A 21574-nucleotide genomic window follows, 5' to 3' on the forward strand; every position below is an offset into this window, starting at 1 on the left:
AGCCAAGTGAACAGGGGTTACTGTGGTTTTTTTTGTGTTAGCTGAGCCCTAATAGAATGCGTACTGTCACTTTAAGGCCAGCCAGGTTGAGAATCCTGTGAGAACCAGGAAGTCACGCGAGACGTAAATGCCCGCGAACCGTCGTCTTCCTAACGCAAACAATGGCAGAGGTGTATTTCTTGTCTGTGAGAGTGTGTGATGGGTTTGAGCCGTGAAAACCGTGTATCACAGAGGAAATACGTGACCGAGTGAAGGAGTTAGAGCGGACCGGTAATTTAGCCGTCTGACGAGCGTGTGTGACTGAGAACGTCGTGGTTACTTCTCGTCGGTCGGGGGTTCGTGTATTGAGTCCACGGTGTCGGGAGCCGCCATAGACGACCACGGGTCAGCGTAAGTGGCACATAATGGACTGAAATATTAGTTACTGTTATAATTTCAGTGTTAAATGCTGTTTATGAAGCTATATGTTGCGTTACCCATGTAGAGGGGAGACAGAGCCGTGTGTGAGCTGCATCCAGGTGCAGGATCAGGCTCTGAAGCTACAAGTTAGAGTAAGTGAGCACATGATTCTGGTTTCTGAATGTACAAGTTCATTAAAGGTCATGGTAAAAAGTGTGTTTTGCACTGAGATATTTAAGAATGTACGTTAAAGTTAATTCATGGTGTTTAATAAATTAATTCATGAAGTTTACAGAGCTAAAACTTTATATGTACTGTAAAATGTGTCTGATAAAATGAGGAGAGTGGCTTAAAAATGTATTCATGCTAATTAATGTATTTTATTTCCTGTTTACCTAGGAGTAGGCCACTACTGTTTGTTAGTATTTGGTTTTGATTTGTTTTGGTTTTGTTTCATTGGTTTTGCTTATTTGAGACTCAGATATTCAGAAGAGACAAGAAAGAACTTGTTTTAATTTTTTTTATTTAACTGTTACAAAAAACATTTCTCTCAAAATTAGAGAATTAATGCTGTGCTCGTTTGAGGGCAGTCGGGGCATTAAAGATCCTACTAAAAAATATTTTTGTGTCCAGTCTCGTCCCTCTTTGACCTGGCCACATATATATAAAAAAAATCTGTGTCCCTTTAGGGACTCGTACCTCTTGGCCTCCACCTTCAAATCACACCATTTTTTTTCTGCACCATCTGTGCGTGGCACTCACGGCGTTTAGCGCGGCAACGACGTGCTGCCACTCCATCGCTTTATTTTATACTATTTATATACTTTTTCTACTTTTACTGTGACCACCAAATAATGTGGTTTTCCTGCCTCCACCTCATCCACAACATCTCCATCTCAGTCTCCGTGAAATTCAGTGGCACGGTGGCTCGAGACGTCTCATTCATCCTGACACACAGAGAAACAGACTGCAGGAAGCCGCTGCGCATGCTCAGCAGGCTCATTTATATGCAAATACAGTCATGAACTACTTTGCATTGCCCATTTATGGTATGAAGTGGGCGTGTAGAGGAGCGGGATATGAGGCGAATTCACCTGCGCAACCTTCCAGCTGGACTGTGATTTATAAAGCGAACATTGCGTGCAAGTGTGCGTGCAAGTGTGCGTGCACACACGGTTATATGAATCCGGATTTTTTTTTGCGCCCGCCATTTTCGGCTTTTGGGTTTACGTGCACTTTTAGTATGAATCCTACACACTCTTTTATAAATGAAGCCCCAGTTACCATTCAGAATGATGTTAATAAACATAATAATAAATGTATAATATACAATAATATAATAATTAAATAAATAATAAAAGAGATAATTGTAATAGCAAGGAATAATTCACAGCCAAATACCATTAACCCCAAATTAGCTCCCAGATGTTGAAACTAGTTTATCTAAGAATTAAATTCAAAATCAGAGGGTATCACCTGCATCACACTGATCCACAGATAATACCCTGCCAAACACTATCCATGAGGCTAAATTAAACCTTCATTTATAACTCCTTTGTGCTTTGGTTATAATCTTAATTGGACATTTCTCCCTGGATACTGTACATTAATGTTTTTATTTTTAATAACTATGTTTGTTTTTTGTTGCAGTTGTTTTCAATAATCATTTTTAAAAACCTACAACAATGGCAGAGGACACATGAATGGAAAACAGAATAAAAAACATCTCACTGTACGACTTGGATCTGCTTCATTCTGGGTGAGATGTCAATAATGTTGTACACCTCATATATGACCTTATACTATATATACTATTATAACCATATATACTTTTTTCTTTTAATTCATATCCATACATACTGTTTAATTTACCCATATCCACTGGTGTGTTTTTATATTTATATATTAGTTGATCTTTATACAGATTTTAACCCCTGCAAGACCAACTATCTATCTGACTCTAAAAGCAACTTAAAATTGAGCTTTTCAAAATCGAGACTGTAACATTAGAGACAAACACAGATTACAGAGTTTTGCTTTATTCAGGAGAAAATTCAACAATCCAGCAGTTTTCACTCGTTCCATCATCAGATATTGTAGGATCGTTCAGACTTTAGACATGTTACAATTAGATCCCATGATGTTACATTTGACTGGAAAATCTAAAATGTTCCTTTAAAAAGAGGAAGAACAAAAAACAGGTAAAAGATAGAAGTACAATAAAAAAATGTAATAATATGATCCAGGGTTGGTTCTAGGATCAGAGCTTTAAGCGTGCTGGGGCTCAACTTGCCCCAGTTTAGGGTAAGTTGATCTGCATCTGGGGGTAAATTGATCCATTTCCATTTTCCAGTTTAAATCTGAAGAATAATTTGTCTAAACCTTAAAAGGTAATTTAACAACATGTAACAAACCAAATTTAAGTGTATTATTCAGAATATGTTAAAAGAAAAGGTGAAAGAACTTCACATTACACATTACAGACTGAAAAATACAACTTAACTGAAACCTATAAGAACAAAATGTATACGTATTATCAAAGAATATTTGGACCAGTGAGCAAGATTTTGATTTAATTGAAGTGCAATTCATGGTGGATGACCCTTGACATCACACAAGTAGGTGCATTCTTATTTGTGGTCTGCAAGATCCTTCTCTGTCTCCTTAAATTAATATAAAAAATTATAATAAAAATACAAATAAAGTCCTCTCTCTGCTCCTTTCTTTCTTTGTACTGTCAACCAAATCTGAAATAATCTGTATAATAATCTATATAATATGAAATAATTTATATCTAATAAACAATATAAATTGATCCAAATTACATCATTCTAATTGAATATTTGGTTGCAAAGAGAAATGAAGTCACATCATGTGATCATACACTCCTACCTGAACCTGGATCTTTTTGTCTGAAAAACATCTGTATGTCAATAATAAGGCCTTCTGTCTGTCTACACACACTTTTATTAGCATGGGGGGTGCTGCTGTAGTTTGTTGTTAAAATATTACGTTTAAACCATATACTGTAAAATCTCTTACATTTTGGGGTTCAGTGCTGTATCACCAAAAGAAGCTAGAAACGCCAATGATGATCAATCAAACAAAATGATCACTTTAATGAGATGAAAGAACTTTGGAGGGAACTATAACATTTGTTTCCATCAATCAGAGTGAATCTTTAATCATTTCACATGAACATTCAGTGTTGATGAAGATTCATTACATTAAAGATCAGACAGTTTGATTGACAGGACAGATGATCAGAGGAGCAGAGTTTTTACCTCCATCATTGAGCATGGGACCGAAGTACGGGTGGAGTTTCTCCCTGAAGGAGCAGCCAGTAAAGGAGTAGAGAAGTGCTGCAGCATCTACATCATGAAAGGAGACCAGACCCTCCTCATAATCCACAAACACCCCCAACTTCTCAGGAGGAGAACTGGGATGGAGACGGACTGAAGGATCATTAGCAGCAAAGTACTCATTTCCTTTTCTCAGAATAACAGTCAAGTAACCACTCTGAGGACTCAGAGTGATTTTCCCCTTCCTGTTGATCGACTCTCTGGCCACTCCAACATCCCAGCTAGTCTTTCCTTTAACCTGGACCTCAAAATAAAATCTGCCTGAAGAGAAACTCTGTTTTCCTAAAACATTAACACAGTAGGAGAATCTCTCTGGATTATCTGGGAGATTCTTCCACACATCACCAAGAGAGACTTGTTTTCCATCATCAGACAGGATGAGCCAGGGATGTGCTGTATCAGGATCAAGAGTCACATCAGCTTCAAACTGCTGGATCCTCCTCAGCTCAGCTTCAAACAGCTTCTTCATCTTCTCTCTGAGGTTCTTCTCCAGCTGGTCCACAGCTCTCACCACAGTCCCCTCATATGAAGGTGGATGGACTCTGACCTCTGTCCAGTTCTTGGTGGGTGGAGCATCTTCCAGGGATGAGAATCTTTGGAGGAGGTGCAGGTGATCTTCAGAGCGTGAGAGCTGCTCCACCTCAGAGCTCCTCTTCTTCAGCTCACAGATTTCCTGTTCCAGATCTTTGATGAAGTCTTCAGCCTGTTTCTCTGCAGTTTTCTGTTTGTCTTCCATCTCCTTCATGAACTCCTTCAGACGTCTCTCAACAGACTCCTTCAGATCAGTGAAGACCTGAACACCTTCTGCTTTCTCTCTGTCTGCAGCATCGTTACTGATCTTCAGAGACGCTCTGATCTCCTGAATCTTCAGTCGTCTCTTCTGGATCATCTGCTGAATCTCAGCCTCTGTCTTCTGCAGCTCTGCCTTCTTTCCTTCATATTCTTCTCTCAGAGGAACAAACTCATGATTCTTGTGGTCTAAAACAGAGCAGAGCGTGCAGACACATGTCTGGTCGGTCTTACAGAACAGCTCCAGAGGTTTATCGTGCTTCGTACAAATCCTGTCCTCCAGGTTCTCCACAGGCTCCACCAGCTGATGTCTTTTCAGACGTGAAGCTGTCAGATGAGGCTCCAGGTGAGTCTCACAGTAGGACAGCAGACACACCAGGCAGGACTTCAGGGCCTTCAGTCTGGTTCCAGTGCAGACGTCACAGGGAACTTCTCCTGGTTCTGCAGCTTGTTGCTCTGAGCTGCTGCTGCTGGATTTCTGTTGAGCTTCACGTCTGAACTCAGAAACCATCTCTCTGATGAAGGTGTTGACTTTCAGCTGAGGTCTGGTGTAGAAAGTCTCCTGACATATGGGACACTTGTAGAGAACATTACCATCCCAGAAATGAGTGATGCAGGTTTTACAATAGTTGTGTCCACACGGTGTGCTGACTGGATCAGTGAACACATCGAGACAGATGGAGCACAGGAACTGATCTGCAGATCTCAGGTTGCTGCCAGCAGACATGTTGGTTCTCTGGAAACAAAAGTGAAAGTGTGAAACATCAAAGCTGCAATAATGAAATGAAGAAGAGAAAAACAACGAGAGAGAAGGAAACAGAACAAAGAATGTCATGAATCCTCAGAGAAAACACCCGTCTGACAGTAAAAGGAGGAACGTTTCATCAACACAAGTTTAGATTAATAACGTCACGACTCCAGAATAATGAACTATTTCATGTGAATCATTTTCCTCTAAATGTTCCTGTTCTTTGACCAAAGTCAGATTGAGTTTTCCAGAATAACATTTAGTAAACAGAGTTGAAGTTTTGTCGTCCCGCTGACAGAAACACAGTAAATGTTTTCTTCTGGACTCACCAGTGTTTCAGAGACTCTGCTGTGTTGTGGAGGAAAACCCGATGGACTCGCTTGGACCTTCTTTCAGAGACGAACAGGAATCTTCTGGACTGGATTTCTGCTCCGTCACACTTGAACTTTCCTCCTTCCTCCTTCTGCTCTGGTTCTTCCTCTGATTTACAGGATTATTGTCAAACAGCAGAGTTGATGTGATGACTAAGATGAAGTGAAGCTTCGTCTGCAGCTCGTTGTTCAAACATTCACCTTTACAATGTTGTTTATCTTAAATTAACTAGAACATGTTCAAAGTTCAGATCATGATTGGGCGGTACGGACAATAAAACTATATTCCTCCTCATTCCTGCTGCTTTACAGTTCAGACACTTCCTCTGCTTGCTCTCTGCTTGATTTGCTTATGTTATTGATTTTATGCTGATTTTCCCCTGATTTTTTCCTTCTTTCCATGTGAGATTACCTGCGATAGCTTCTGGACACTATGAGCAAGCGAACACACAGCAAAGTCTGTGCATTATAACAAATCATGGAGTGATAATCCTCCCTGGAACTGTCTCAGTGCAAAACCAAAGAGTAAATCCTGTCTCCTGAAACAGGGAGGACGTATCACAGGCAGGGCCGGGGGACCTGAGGGGTTGCAGACTTATTCAATTCATCATTTCAATGTCAAGAGTTAACACCTTGAAGGTTTCAGTCTTTTGAATACGTGTCTGTACAGCTGCAGGACTCATCCAGAGTCCTGTTTGTGAAGGTTTAAAGGCCCCCAAATACTTTGCAGACTTTTTTGATGACCTCAGTGAACTGCTGTCTGTGATCCGTGTTGATTTTGAAATGTTGCTGACCGCTAAATGTGAGGACCTGGAGGTCAGAGCCAGGAGCAACAACGTACGGCTGGTAGGTGGAGGGGCTGAAGGTGTGGCCCAACTGAATTTACTGCAAGCTGCTGATGGACTCCCTCAGCCTGGCTGATTTGCTCATCTCACTCTCCGACCCAAGCCTAGTGATGGTAAACCACCCAGACCCTTTCTGACTCATGTGCACTTCTTTCATGTGAGGAATGATATTCTACGCCGTGCTGGTGAGGCTTCCAGGGACTCTCCTCTTCTCTTCCAAGACAAAAGACTGTTCCCTTTTCCTGACTCTACTTCTTCAGTTGTGAAGAAACGTGCTGCATTCATGGATGTCAAACATCTGTTGCATTCATGTCCTGGAGTGAAGTTTGGTCTGGAGGGTTTGGACCTCTTGGCCCCGTGATCGGCCTATGCCAGGTGCCTATGCATGTTCTCCCCGTGTTCCCTTGGGTAGCTAATGTGACCCTCACAAAGACATGCAGCACTCCTGGGCTATACACTGAACCCACTGGAATAACGTGATCCTGCCACGCGCTGCGTCTGCCAGAGAGGTCACAGCCTGTTGGGTGAAAAGAAGCAGCCTCTTCAAGCAAGAAGGAAGCTTGAGCTCAGTGCAGGGCCGTCCCGGTTACAGAACAGCTGCTGTGAGTCGGTTCCTCCACCTCCACCTGCTGCGCAGACTGAGGTCCTTTGGAGTGAGGGACGGCCTCCTGAGGACCTTCTATGACTCTGTGGTGGCGTCGGCCATCTTTTATAGGGTGGTCTGCTGGAGCAGCAGCATCACTGCAGCAGAGAGGAAGAGACTGGACAAGCTGGTGAAGAAAGCCGGCTCTGTCCTGGGCCGCAGTCTGGACCCGGTGGAGGTGGTGGGGGAGAGGAGGATGGTGGCTAAGCTGTCCTCCATCATGGACAATGTCTCCCACCCCTTCATGAGACTGTCAGAGCCCTGGAGAGCTCCATCAGTGACCGGCTTCATCACCCACGATACACCACCGAGAGGCATCGCAGGTCCTTCCTCCCCGCTGCATCAGACTGTATAACCACGCCTGCTCTCAGTAGCTAACGGACAATAACAATAACATGTACAATACCTAGATGTGCAATAATCATATGTGCAATATCCATACAATACCTGTCTACCTCACACTAATTCTACCTGCTTTTTTTGCACTATTTTTTCTTTCCTTTGCACTATTTTTTTATCTTATATTTTTTATCTTTTTATCTCCACTGCAATGTATATACTGTCCATACTATGTAATTATATATATATTTTACTTTTTTACCTTTTTACCTCCCTTCCCCGCATGCATGTGTGTGTGTGTGTGTGTGTGTGTGTGTGTGTGTGTGTGTGTGTGTGTGTGTGTGTGTTATGTAAGTGTACTGGTGCTAACACGTGAGTTTCCCCGTTGAGGGAGTAATAAAGGTCTATCTTATCTTATCTCTCTTATCTTCAATCAACTCTGGGTCAATGTGGAACTTGGAATCTACTGGTCCACCGACTGAATACTTCACTTGATAAAAACTGCGTGTTCAAATGTTGGAGGGTAAGAGTAAATCTTGGTTTTATGTAGGTTCAGTCCCACTGGGGAAAACACAACTGGAATCTAATTACAAGGACATCTTTTAGCGAGGTAACGTGTCGTATTGGACAACCATTGTACATTTTCCCACTCCTCCATCCATCTGCTCTTGTGTCTAACCTGAAGCTCAAAGTAAAATCTGCCTTCCTCTGTCAAACCCAGTCAGAGAATCTCTCTGGATCTTCTGGAAGATTCTTCTCCACATCACCGGGGGCGGTTACAAACCACCGGCCCATCATGCACTCATCTTTGTGCGCACTTCAATATGTGTATCAACTAATTTCCTCCTTAAAACCACTAATGCCATGCAGTTCATTTGTGGGGATCAGTGAGAGGGGACACATTTGATATTACCATAAAGTTCCATTTATTAATAAAAATGAACATTTACAAACCACCAAGGTAATGACTCCTCAAGCAGGATTCATCTAATAGATTTTAAATAATAGCCTTTTCTAAAACAGCTGACATTCGTATTTAATCTGATTTCACTTATGACATTTTTATTACAGATAACATCAAAGAAACGCTTGTCTGACAAGAGTGTTGATAATGTTTCAGGGACTGATGATCTTTACACTTTTACTGTAACGTATCAGCAAACTGGACCTACAGAGAGACATAAAAATGTATTCAGGTTGGTAAAAACGGACGTGGAGGGCAGCAGACGCAGGTTCAGGTGACTTAGTCTCTGGAAAAACAGAGTGTGGGTCTTCAGGTGGTTGGTAGTGAGCAGCAGATCCACTGGAGAATGAAGAAAGACTGTTAGGAGACCAGAACAGGGTTTTGGGGCAACTTCACAAAAGCATAAGGTTATGTTCCAAATATGGAAGAAGAGATCCTACCAAAACAGTCCAGAATCCAAAATCAGTCCAAGAAACAGAGAAGGCAAGTTTATTTATCGCCCAATTCAACAACAGTGCAGGACTTCAAATGTGACATAACAAATTTAAAAGTACCAGCATAGACAAGAGTTCCATCCATCCATCCATCCATCCATCCATCCATCCATCCATCCATCGTCAGCCGCTTCTCCGTTCCCGGGTCCCGTTCCCGGGTGGCGGGGGCAGCAGCCTCAGCAGAGATGCCCAGACTTCCCTCACCTAACTAGACAAGAGTTAAAGAGTGATAATTAAAGACAGACAGAAATTAAAAATAATTCACAAATGAGATGCAAGAAATAAAGGTTGCAGTGCATTATGGGAGGTTTTCAGAGTTTCAGCAGCCCTGATGCATTCTGGGAGTTTCTCCCACAGGTGAAGAGCATAAAAGCTGAACGCTGCCTCAACATGTTTGGTTCTAACTCTGGGTACAGAACGTAGAAGACCTGAAGGTTGTGATTGGTTCATCATGGACCAGGAAATCAGAGATGTAAATTGGTCTGAGAACATTCAGAATTTACCAGAAGGAGGATCTTAACATCTGTTCTGGGACAGACAGGAAGCCGGTGTAGAGATTTAAGATCTGGATTTATTGTATATGCTCCAGTCTTTTGGTCTTAGTGAGGGACTCGGGTCTCTTGGATTTAAATGAGGACTCGAGTCTCTTGGTCTCAGTCAAGACTCGGGTCTCTTGGTCTTAGAAGAGAGAAGTTTAACTTACTTAACTTTGCAGGTAAAACAACAAGAAATATTAAGTTCAAGCATCAGAGGGAATAACATAATAACAGAAATATTACACATATTAATTGACCTGATATTTTGTATGTTGTCTGAACTGCAGCATGATTCCTGGACAAAGACTGAGTCGATGGTTGATTTATAGCGATGTCCAGCTGACCTGGCCTCATGTACTAAGAGTGCGTGGATTTCAACGTGAAACCGTGCCTGGAATTTACAAGTACACAAAAATTCAGATGTACAAAACTGTGCGTACGCCCAAATCCACGCAGGTTGCTCTGTACGTACCAATCAATGTGGATTTGAGCGCACATGCGGGAGCACAACACTCCGCCCTCTCTCCTCCCTCAAATACATATGTTTGAATATGATAATGAAGATAATTATCCATTCAAAACCGCTCATCCTAACAAGAAATGTGCAGAAACAGGTAAAACAAATTAAAAAAAACATCGGCTGTGAGCTGGAATAGATAATTTATTTGGGGCATTTCTTCCGATTTCAGCTGCATTGCATTATGGGTAATGCTGTTCTTTGCTTTGTGTTGCGTTCCGTGAAGAGTTGTGGTTTTATTATGAGGGTGTGTGAATGTTTATGGGCAGCGTTAGTGCATCATTACACTCTGCTTTTCTTGTTTGTATTTTAAGAACCGACACCAGAACTTAAGTTGGTGGATGAAAAACGGCTCCTCGTTCCGCTTTATTGTCACGAGTATTATATACTGACGGATTAAGACCAATGTACACGTTTATTGAGTCTTACACATTGTGGATGTCTGCGATCACCTCTCTCATAAGTATAACAATGTGAACAATATACATTTATATTTAAAACTTGAAGCATCAAGATCTGATTCCTCTGCTGCAGAAATAAAGACAACTTGTGCCAACGGGATTATCGAGGTGCAAACGTGAGAAATAAAGAACAAAGTTGCTGTGACTCGGAGTGTTGCATCCGTAGGAGAGAGACTGGTCTAGATCCCGGTCCATCACCGGAGAAACACTTTCTGGATCCTGCAGCACCTGCAGCCGACTAATATCAGACTCTGAAAGTTACCTAAACATTCAATAAAAACTTTATTCATCATTGCTGAATCACATCATTTCGTACCAACCAACCTTTCCGTGACATCCTAGTTTTATTTTAAAAGACAACTTTAAAGAACCGGTTCTTCGCTGCAAAATCTATTTTAATGTTTTTCTGTCCAGACACAGTCATGGGATGTTTAGGATCTGGCTTTAATCTCCAGTAGTCGTCCCATACGGTCGTCATGGTGACAGAGATGTCGGACCTGTAGCAGCTCCAGCTGAAACATCATGTTGGTCTGAACCGGAGCAGCTGGTCCAGTTCAGGACAGAGATCCAGAAGATCCTCTTGGTACCTGAACCTCTCGGCTCTCTTCCACTTCTCTCCTGCATCCAATCTCTGGATACAACATCCTGAGAAAACCACCTAATCTGCCTCCTGTATTCCTCCTCTGACTCCTGGGATGTATTTCCCCACAGTTTCACCTTGAGCTGATAAACCTTAGATTCTCTAGTGCAGATATAAAACTACTGCATTGAAATTTGCTTTGCCTCCCTCTCGTCCAGATTTTCCATTCTATTTTAACTTTTAACTTTAACCTCTGGAGGAGAAATAAAGCATTACATTTGAATTGATTTGGGCCCCTCTGGTGGCCAGTGAAACAAATGTAACAAAAATGGATCAAGAGCTTCCCTCTAGTGGAAGACTAAGGGCATTGCATGTTTGACACTGAGATAATAAAGGTGAATGGCCAGGGATCCCATTGAATGAATGTAACATCACAACTAAATACCAAAGGACCAGGTACCATTCAGAATGATATTAATAAACATAAAATAATACATGTATAATATACAATAACATAATAATTAAATAAATAATAAAAGAGATAATTGTAATAGCAAGGAATAATTCACAGCCAAATACCATTAACCCCAAATTAGCTCCCAGATGTTGAAACTAGTTTATCTAAGAATTAAATTCAAAATCAGAGGGTATCACCTGCATCACACTGATCCACAGATAAAACCCTGCCAAACACTATCCATGAGGCTAAAGTAAACCTTCATTTATAACTCCTTTGTGCTTTGGTTATAATCTTAATTGGACATTTCTCCCTGGATACTGTACATTAATGTTTTTATTTTTAATAACTATGTTTGTTATTTGTTGCAGTTATTTTCAATAATCATTTTTAAAAACCTACAACAATGGCAGAGGACACATGAATGGAAAACAGAATAAAAAACATCTCACTGTACGACTTGGATCTGCTTCATTCTGGGTGAGATGTCAATAATGTTGTACACCTCATATATGACCTTATACTATATATACTATTATAATACCATATATACTTTTTTCTTTTCATTCATATCCATACATACTGTTTCATTTACCCATATCCACTACATATATAATACTGCTCTCCTGAGCTGGTGTGTTTTTATATTTAACTGCTAGAGTTAAGTCTGATTTCATTTACCCAAGCAAGTCTCTGTTTTACCTTTAATGGCTTTTTCTGGACTTGTTTTAAGGAAGCTTCACGAAGGGTTTTACAGGCATTTCCACAAATGTCAGCATGGGTTTAGAAAGTGTATAAGAGCATAAAGCCCTGGCCTCTGAGCCAGAATAGAAACTGCTGAAGATCATCATTCCACTGTTAGCACATGATTGGACGTTTTCATCCTGCCATCATTGTCAGATGACTGTACACATCAATGATCAATACATGACTGTGACATCACTGTTGTCTGCGGCGGTTTCCAGACTTATCAGGTGAAATCACAGCTAAAAACCCTGTAAGATGTGTTTTATTACAGTCATCATTCTCTTATTCACTACTTTGTAATTTAAAGTAATTAAAAATCTGCTTTCTTTTTTTTCTATGACATCATCACTGTTATGAAGTAAAAACTAAACCAAAAAACCCCAAATGATATGATGTCATTAATTCCATTTAAGAAGATATGATGTCATCAAGTTATGATGTCATTCATTCCATTGAAGAAGATATGATGTCATCAATTCCATGAACCATTCCATTCCATCAACAAGCTTGTAACAGAGTTTATAAATAGAACTCCTTCTTACTAGTTCTCATCACATCTTTTGACAATGCCACGCAGACGCAGACAGAGCTCTCGCCCCGTCCGCAGGCACAAAGAAGGTAAAAAAAAAAAAAAAAAAACCCTGATCTTAGTCACTTGAACCTGTTTTGTATTGGTTCAAGTGACCTGTAAAAAGTGAATGTGAGGTAGGACACTAGAACTCACTGTTCTAGAGGTTGTGGAGGCCCTGTGGCTTAGTTGGTCAAAGCACCTGTCTAGTAAACAGGAGAGGAAAAATGACATGTAGCTTAAACAAAATAAATACATAGCCTGTGGCTAATAACCCCAAGGTCATGGGGTCAGTCCCCATACTGGCCAAACTGTTTACCACTGAAACTCGGGTTATCGTTGTAAGTTTCAGATTATAAAAATTGTATTTTGACCTGTCCAGGGGTCTGTCTCTCACCTGAAAATGAGCTGGGATAGGCTCCAGCAGACCCCCGTGACCCTGCAAAGAATATAGCGGGTAAAGATAATGGATGGATATACCATCAAGTACTTTCAGTACTAATCAGTTAGCTGGGCTAGAGCTGTGGTGGTTGAATGACACTCTCTGTATGCATGCTGTGAACTTGTGATCACATTATTTATGATCAGAGGTGTCTTCAGTATTCCCATTCATTACTCAGGTAGAAGTATAGATACTAGAGTTTAAAAATACTCCTGTAGAAGTTGAAGTATCAACTCAAGTTTTTTACTCAAGTAAAAGTATAAAACTACTGGTTTCAAAACTACTTAAAGTATAAAAGTAAAAGTAATGTAAGGGGGAAAAAAGCCATTAAGGACAAAAGCCATTGAAAATGAATGCATCTTAGTATAATGCAAATATATTAAAGAACCATATATGTGTACTATTGAGCATTAACATGTGTTTCAGAGAGCAGCAGATATGATGACTAGTTCCCTATAAGTATTGTAATGGTGCAAAAAGTCAAACTTCAGAGGCATGTTATCATTTATCCTAACCTTTATTGGAATGTACATCCAAGTTTAGTTGCAGGAATCTGAGGGAACGGATGTAAGAACAAAACTGGACAAGAACATCTGAAACAACCACAACCAAATTCACTCTATCTGGATGGAGCAATTTAACTGGATAGTTTTTATTTAAAGGCCGAAATGAAATAGAGTAACGAGGCTGTTTTTAAAATGTAAGGAGTAAAAAGTACAGATAATTGCGTGAAAATGTAAGGAGTAAAAGTAAAAAGTCGTCGGAAAAATAATTACTCCAGTGAAATATAGATAACCAAAATTTCTACTTAAGTAAGGTAACGAAGTATTTGTACTTCATTACTTGACACCTCTGTTTATGATAAAATACTTTTGGATTGGATTAAAAACTATCTTTTCTAATAATTTGCTTAAGACAGGAAGTATGCTTATTGGACGGCTGTTAGCATCTATGAAGTTAGATTTATTGTCCTTTGGTATTGGAATTATCTTAGCCTCTTTCCAAATCCCTGATCAAACCCCATTAGTAAAACATCTATTAAAGATGTGACAAATGGGAGTTGATATGTAAGCTGCAGCAAGTCGTAGCAGTTTACCATCTAGGTTGTCTGTTCCATCAGGTTTTTCAATTGGCAGAGATAGTAATAGTTTATTTATGTCAGGGACAGCAATCTGGACAAAGTCAAACTTACAGTTCTTATGTGGTAACAGTGACCACTCAGATCCTACAGCTTTTTCCCGAAGGATGGTCGCCCCTCTCCCATTGCGCAAAGCATGTTTGTGGAGAACCTGGTGCTAAATCACTTGAAGACAACCTGATTCTGGGTCAGGGTTTCGTGCGTAGCAGAGCAGCTACCTCGCTGCGATCTATTGAAAGTCAGCCCTCGATCCAAGCTTTTGTCGGCCGGTCCTGGCGCTGTCCATGGTACCACGGGCATGAAAAGTGTTTAAAAATGTTTGAAAAATGTTGAGAGTCCCCTGCAGAGTGCTGCCCGCGGGCTGCAGAGTGCTGCCCGCGGGCTGCAGAGTGCTGCCCGCGGGCTGCAGAGTGCTGCCCGCGGGCTGCAGAGTGCTGCCCGCGGGCTGCAGAGTGCTGGGCAGGAGGCACGTTCAAAGTCCCTCTTGGGCTGCGGAGCGCTGTCCATGGTACCACATACACGAGGCATGTGTTGGAAAAGTTTCTAAGTCCCTACACGGGCTGCACAGCGCTGTCCGCGGTACCACGGGCACGAGGTCCCCGGGTGTACCAGGGGCCTCTCCTCCGGGCCCGTGGGCTGGGCTCTATCACTCAGGGGTGGCCGGTCGGAGGGGTGTGTAAGTGCGGGTCCCCGGGCTCGGCTGGAGCTCCGGGTTGAGGGCTTTGGCTCCCGTTGTGGGGGTCTGGCCGGGGTGCAGTGCGGTGGTTGGCGGGGATGGGTGTGGTGTTGAGTTAAGTCTGATTTCATTTACCCAAGCAAGTCTCTGTTTTACCTTTAATGGCTTTTTCTGGACTTGTTTTAAGGAAGCTTCACGAAGGGTTTTACAGGCATTTCCACAAATGTCAGCGTGGGTTTAGAAAGTGTATAAGAGCATAAAGCCCTGGCCTCTGAGCCAGAATAGAAACTGCTGAAGATCATCATTCCACTGTTAGCACATGATTGGACGTTTTCATCCTGCCATCATTGTCAGATGACTGTACACATCAATGATCAATACATGACTGTGACATCACTGTTGTCTGCGGCGGTTTCCAGACTTATCAGGTGAAATCACAGCTAAAAACCCTGTAAGATGTTTTATTACAGTCATCATTCTCTTATTCACTATTTTGTAATTTAAAGTCATTAAAAGTCTGCTTTCTTTTTTTTCTATGACATCATCACTGTTATGAAGTAAAAACTAAACCAAAAAACCCCAAATAATATGGTCATTAATTCCATTTAAGAAGATATGATGTCATCAAGTTATGATGTCATCAATTCCATTGAAGAAGATATGATGTCATCAAGTTATGATGTCATTAATTCCATTGAAGAATATATGATGTCATCAATTCCATGAACCATTCCATTCCATCAACAAGCTTGTAACAGAGTTTATAAATAGAACTCCTTCTTACTAGTTCTCATCACATCTTTTGACAATGCCACGCAGACGCAGACAGAGCTCTCGCCCCGTCCGCAGAGAGTCCGTAGGACCCGCGTCGCCCGCAGACGCAGGAGAGTTGTCCGACGCAGACGCTGAAGGTCAACAGATGATGGAGGGAATCCTGAATGAATGATTTAAAAAAGGAAAAAAATACATAAAAATAAATAATGAAAAAAAAAATAACATAAAAAAAAAAACAAAAAACAAACCCAATCCCTGATCTTAGTCACTTGAACCTGTTTTATATTGGTTCAAGTGACCTGTAAAGAGTGAATGTGAGGTAGGACACTAGAACTTACTGTTCTAGAGGTTGTGGAGGCCCTGTGGCTTAGTTGGTCAAAGCACCTGTCTAGTAAACAGGAGATCCTGGGTTCAAATCCCAGCAGAGCCTCTAAACCCCAGAGGGGCCCAGATCAATTCAAATGTAATGCTTTATGCAAATAAATGGTAATGCCAAATGCAAAGCCAATTTTAATGCAGTAGTTTTATATCTGCACTAGAGAATCTAAGGTTTATCAGCTCAAGGTGAAACTGTGGGAAATACATCCCAGGGCCCTCATTTATCAACCGTGCGTACGCACAGATCTGTGCGTAAAGCGTGCGTACGAGCATTCCCACGCAAAGTAGGTATTTATCAACATGTATTTGTGCGCAGAAACACGTGTAAATATACGCACAGCTCCGACCATGCGTACACACAAAACCTAGTGGTAGAACAGTGAAACTACAAATAGAACCCATTAAAAGAGTCTCAACCTTTACATGTGAAGTTTGAGATCGCTGAACTGTGACTGAACGGGGATGTGCACATGTTCCCCGTTTCCTCCAATTAATAAAAATTCTCCATAAGTAATTCAGACATTTTGAATAATTGGTGTGACAAGCTATAAAAGACAGCTTTGGCAGGACGACCTGAAAAGAAAATACAAGTACCATGGCTTATCTTGCACTGTTGGAGGATTTAGAGACCGTGCGCTCCGCAAAAACACGCTCCGCAGAGAGCGCGTTTTCAAAGAGCGCGCTGATCTGTTGATCTGTGAGAGCACGGAGCGGCTTCTCAGCAGGTACCGCTTCCCCAAAAACATTCTGATGGATCTATGCTGTGATTAACAACTCCATCCCAGTCACATCAAGCTCCTGTCCACCCTGGGATGTTTGTCCACCGGAACATTTCAGAGAGAGATTGGAGACATGCGGCATTTCGCAGCAGAAACATGCCGGCAGTGTTGTATGCAATAATTTCTCTGGCCCTAATTTACACCCAGTTTCCATACACACATCACCAACAAGCCCAAATTAAACGAGGATTTCACGCCATCGCCGGATTCCCAAACATAATTGGAGCTATATTGCACCCAAATCACAATAAAAGCACCATCACACAATTAATTTAGTTACGTGGACATGAAAGGATTTCATTAAATCAATGCACAAATAATCTGCGATGCAACTATGTCTCTGTTGCCCGTCGTTGCCCGGTGGCCTGCAGGAACGCAACACTCATTTATTCTGCAGAACAGCTCTGTTGGTGTTTGCACCTCCAAGCAGGAGCTTTTGACTCCAACCAAATCTTCATTTATATCAGGGGTCACCAACCCTGGTCCTCGAGGGCCGGTGTCCCTGCAGGTTTTAGATGTTCCCCTGCTTCATTGCACCATGATACAAGTGACTGTGTCATCAACAGAATTGTGCAGCCCTGGATGACAAGCTAATGACGATGATTAATTAGAATCAGGTGTGTTAAAGGAGGGAAACATCTAAAACATGCAGGACACCGGCCCTCGAGGACCAGGGTTGGTGACCCCTGATTTATATGGATAATCTTCCAAGAAATATATCAAACATGGTCAACATAATTATTTTACAAGCCAAATATCACATACATTAATGCAAATGGAATAACAGCAAACCCGCATTGTACAACTGAAAAATGAATGTAAACTGTACTTAGCGTCTCTTAAACCAGTGGTTCTCAACTCCGGTCCTCGGGACCCCCTGTCCTGCATGTTTTAGATGCTACCCTGCTTCAGCACACCGTGATAAAAGTACGTGTGTCATCAACAGAGTTGTGCAGACCGTGGTGACAAGCTAATTAGGACCATTAATTAGAATCAGGTGTGTTTGTGCAGGGAAACATCTAAAACATGCTGGACATGGGTGCCTCGAGGACCAGGGTTGAGAAACACTGTGAAAAAAACGATATTGCCAAAAGCTTATATGAAACGATGTCCTTGTTTCTTCATTTTTATTAATACACTTCCCATAGCTTGTCAGTAAATGTATCTTTTTTTTTTTTTGCTCTCAACCCCCCCAAATGTTGAATATTTGTAGATAATTGATTATTTTGTTTCATTTGCCTTTTGTTGTAAACTCTACAGAATTTTGTTCAATAAAGTTTGAAAACCTCCAAGCGGGAGCTGTTGTTGCTCCATATATGGTCAATTGGAGGCGTTTCTGTATGCAAATGACGGTAACCATGCACGAGCACGGCAGTTTAGAACAGGTGGGATTTATCATCACTGATGTGCGTACGACCGGTGTCCGCACGTTTGATAAATCCGGATTTTTTTGTACTTATTCTAAATTTCACTCCTACGACAGAATTTAGAACCTTTTCTACGCACTGTTGATAAATGAGGGCCCAGGGCCCTCATTTATCAACCGTGCGTACACACAGATCTGTGCGTAAAGCGTGCGTACGAGCATTCCCACGCAAAGTATGGTATTTATCAACATGTATTTGTGCGCAGAAACACGTGTAAATATACGCACAGCTCCGACCATGCGTACACACAAAACCTAGTGGTAGAACAGTGAAACTACAAATAGAACCCATTAAAAGAGTCTCAACCTTTACATGTGAAGTTTGAGATCGCTGAACTGTGACTGAACGGGGAACATGTGCACATGTTCCCCGTTTCCTCCAATTAATGAAAATTCTCCATAAGTAATTCAGACATTTTGAATAATTGGTGTGAAAAGCTATAAAAGACAGCTTTGGCAGGGCGACCTGAAAAGAAAATACAAGTACCATGGCTTATCTTGCACTGTTGGAGGATTTAGAGACCGTGCGCTCCGCAAAAACACGCTCCGCAGAGAGCGCGTTTTCAAAGAGCGCGCTGATCTGTTCAGTGAGAGCACGGAGCGGCTTCTCAGCAGGTACCGCTTCCCCAAAAACATTCTGATGGATCTATGCTGTGATTTACAACTCCATCCCAGTCACATCCAGCTCCTGTCCACCCTGGGATGTTTGTCCACCGGAACATTTCAGAGAGAGATTGGAGACATGCGGCATTTCGCAGCAGAATCATGCCGGCAGTGTTGTATGCAATAATTTCTCTGGCCCTAATTTACACCCAGTTTCCATACACACATCACCAACAAGCCCAAATTAAACGAGGATTTCACGCCATCGCCGAATTCCCAAACATAATTGGAGCTATTGCACCCAAATCACAATAAAAGCACCATCACACAATTAATTTAGTTACGTGAACATGAAAGGATTTCATTCAATCAATGCACAAATAATCTGCGATGCAACTATCTCTGTTGCCCGTCGTTGCCCGGTGGCCCGCAGGAATGCAACACTCATTTACTCTGCAGAACAGCTCTGTTGGTGTTTGCACCTCCAAGCAGGAGCTTTTGATTCCAACCAAATCTTCATTTATATGGATAATCTTCCAAGAAATATATCAAACATGGTCAACATAATGATTTTACTAGGTAAATATCACATACATAAATGCAAATGGAATAACAGCAAACCCTCCATTGTACAACTGAAAAATGAATGTAAACTGTACTTAGCGTCTCTTAAACCAGTGGTTCTCAACTCCGGTCCTCGGGACCCCCTGCCCTGCATGTTTTAGATGCTACCCTGCTTCAGCACACCGTGATAAAAGTACGTGTGTCATCAACAGAGTTGTGCAGACCGTGGTGACAAGCTAATTAGGACCATTAATTAGAATCAGGTGTGTTGGTGCAGGGAAACATCTAAAACATGCTGGACATGGGTGCCTCGAGGACCAGGGTTGAGAAACACTGTGAAAAAAACGATATTGCCAAAAGCTTATATGAAACGATGTCTTTGTTTCTTCATTTTTATTAATACACTTCCCATAGCTTGTCAGTAAATGTATCTCTTTTTTTTTGCTCTCTACCCCCCCAAATGTTGAATATTTGTAGATAATTGATTATTTTGTTTCATTTGCCTTTTGTTGTAAACTCTACAGAATTTTGTTCAATAAAGTTTGTAAACCTCCAAGCGGGAGCGGTTGTTGCTCCATATATGGTCAATTGGAGGCGTTTCTGAATGCAAATGACGGTAACCATGCACGAGCACGGCAGTTAAGAACAGGTGGGATTTATCATCACTGATGTGCGTACGACCAGCGTCCGCACGTTTGATAAATCCGGATTTTTTTGTACTTACACACATTCTAAATTTCACTCCTACGACAGAATTTAGAACCTTTTCTACGCACTGTTTTTTCTTTTTTTTTTCTTTTTTTTTTTTTTATACCTTGTCTGCACACATATTATTGATTGATACCATGACGGTAGAAACCAAAAGTGTATATGTGTGCATTATTACTATATTTAATATATATACATATATATACGCACACATATGCGTACACATACATAAATATACACATACAAACCCAGTGTTTTTTGTTTTTTTTTGGGGGGGGGGGTGACGACCTCCACTGCCAATCCAGGAAGCAGGAACACACGGAGACACACGTCAAGCACTGGAAATCTGCAACAAAAAACCACAAACAAAGCACGAAACCGCACGGAGCCAACCATAACAATAACAGCAATCGACCTAAATCTTGAGATCTGATCGCAGTCTGAGCTAAGCTATCGCTACCGCTACCTAAACCCAAAAACTAGAGAGCCAGCATGCAGGTGAACAAGCCAGTGTGTATATCTATGTGTGTGTGTGTGTATGTATATGATCATGCGTGTGTGTGTGTGTGTGTGTGTGTGTGTGTGTGTGTGTGTGTGTAAATGCATGTGACTAAGTGACTATATGTGTGTGTGTGTGTGTGTGTGTGTGTGTGTATGTGTGTGTGTGTGTGTGTGTGTGTGTAAATGCATGTGACTAAGTGACTATATGTGTGTGTGTGTGTGTGTGTGTGTGTGTGTGTGTGTGTGTGTGTGTGTGTGTGTGTGTGTGTGTGTGTGTGTGTGTGTGTGTGTGTGTGTGTGTGTAATAAACCAAACAAAGCTCCACCTGAAGTGTATCTATAGTGGGGGAGGGGGGGGAGCAACCCCGCCACCCGCGAGACCAGAGGCCGACACGGAAGAGCCCGGAACCCAGGCCACCGGCAACCCCACCTTTTCTACGCACTGTTGATGATGTTCTAAACTGCCGTGCTCGTGCATGGTTACCGTCATTTGCATTCAGAAACGCCTCCAATTGGCCATATATGGAGCAACAACAGCTCCCGCTTGGAGGTTTTCAAACTTTATTGAACAAAATTCTGTAGAGTTTACAACAAAAGGCAAATGAAACAAAATAATCAATTATCTACAGACATTCAACATTTGGGGGGGTTGAGAGCAAAAAAAAAAAAAAAAGATACATTTACTGACAAGCTATGGGAAGTGTATTAATAAAAATTAAGAAACAAAGACATTGTTTCATATAAGCTTTTGGCAATATCGTTTTTT

The 21574-nt window shown here is 41.5% G+C and overlaps 1 protein-coding gene and 1 non-coding gene across 2 annotated transcripts; one reads left to right on the top strand and one right to left on the bottom strand.

The window, feature by feature from the left end:
- Positions 1-2614: 2614 nt before the first annotated feature.
- Positions 2615-5764, bottom strand: LOC133454814 (E3 ubiquitin-protein ligase TRIM21-like). Its single transcript, XM_061733540.1, has 2 exons — positions 5628-5764; positions 2615-5286 (listed from the first exon to the last, which is right to left on the bottom strand). Exon 2 carries the CDS (start codon positions 5275-5277, stop codon positions 3634-3636), a length of 1644 nt encoding a protein of 547 aa, XP_061589524.1. The 5' UTR covers positions 5278-5286; positions 5628-5764; the 3' UTR covers positions 2615-3633.
- Positions 5765-16206: 10442 nt separating this feature from the next.
- On the top strand, positions 16207-16280 carry trnat-agu (transfer RNA threonine (anticodon AGU)). The gene has a single exon. It is a non-coding gene; the product is annotated as a tRNA-Thr (tRNA).
- Positions 16281-21574: the final 5294 nt, after the last annotated feature.

This window comes from Cololabis saira, chromosome 11 (assembly GCF_033807715.1).
Source record: "Cololabis saira isolate AMF1-May2022 chromosome 11, fColSai1.1, whole genome shotgun sequence".
Classification (NCBI taxonomy): Eukaryota; Metazoa; Chordata; class Actinopteri; order Beloniformes; family Belonidae; genus Cololabis; species Cololabis saira.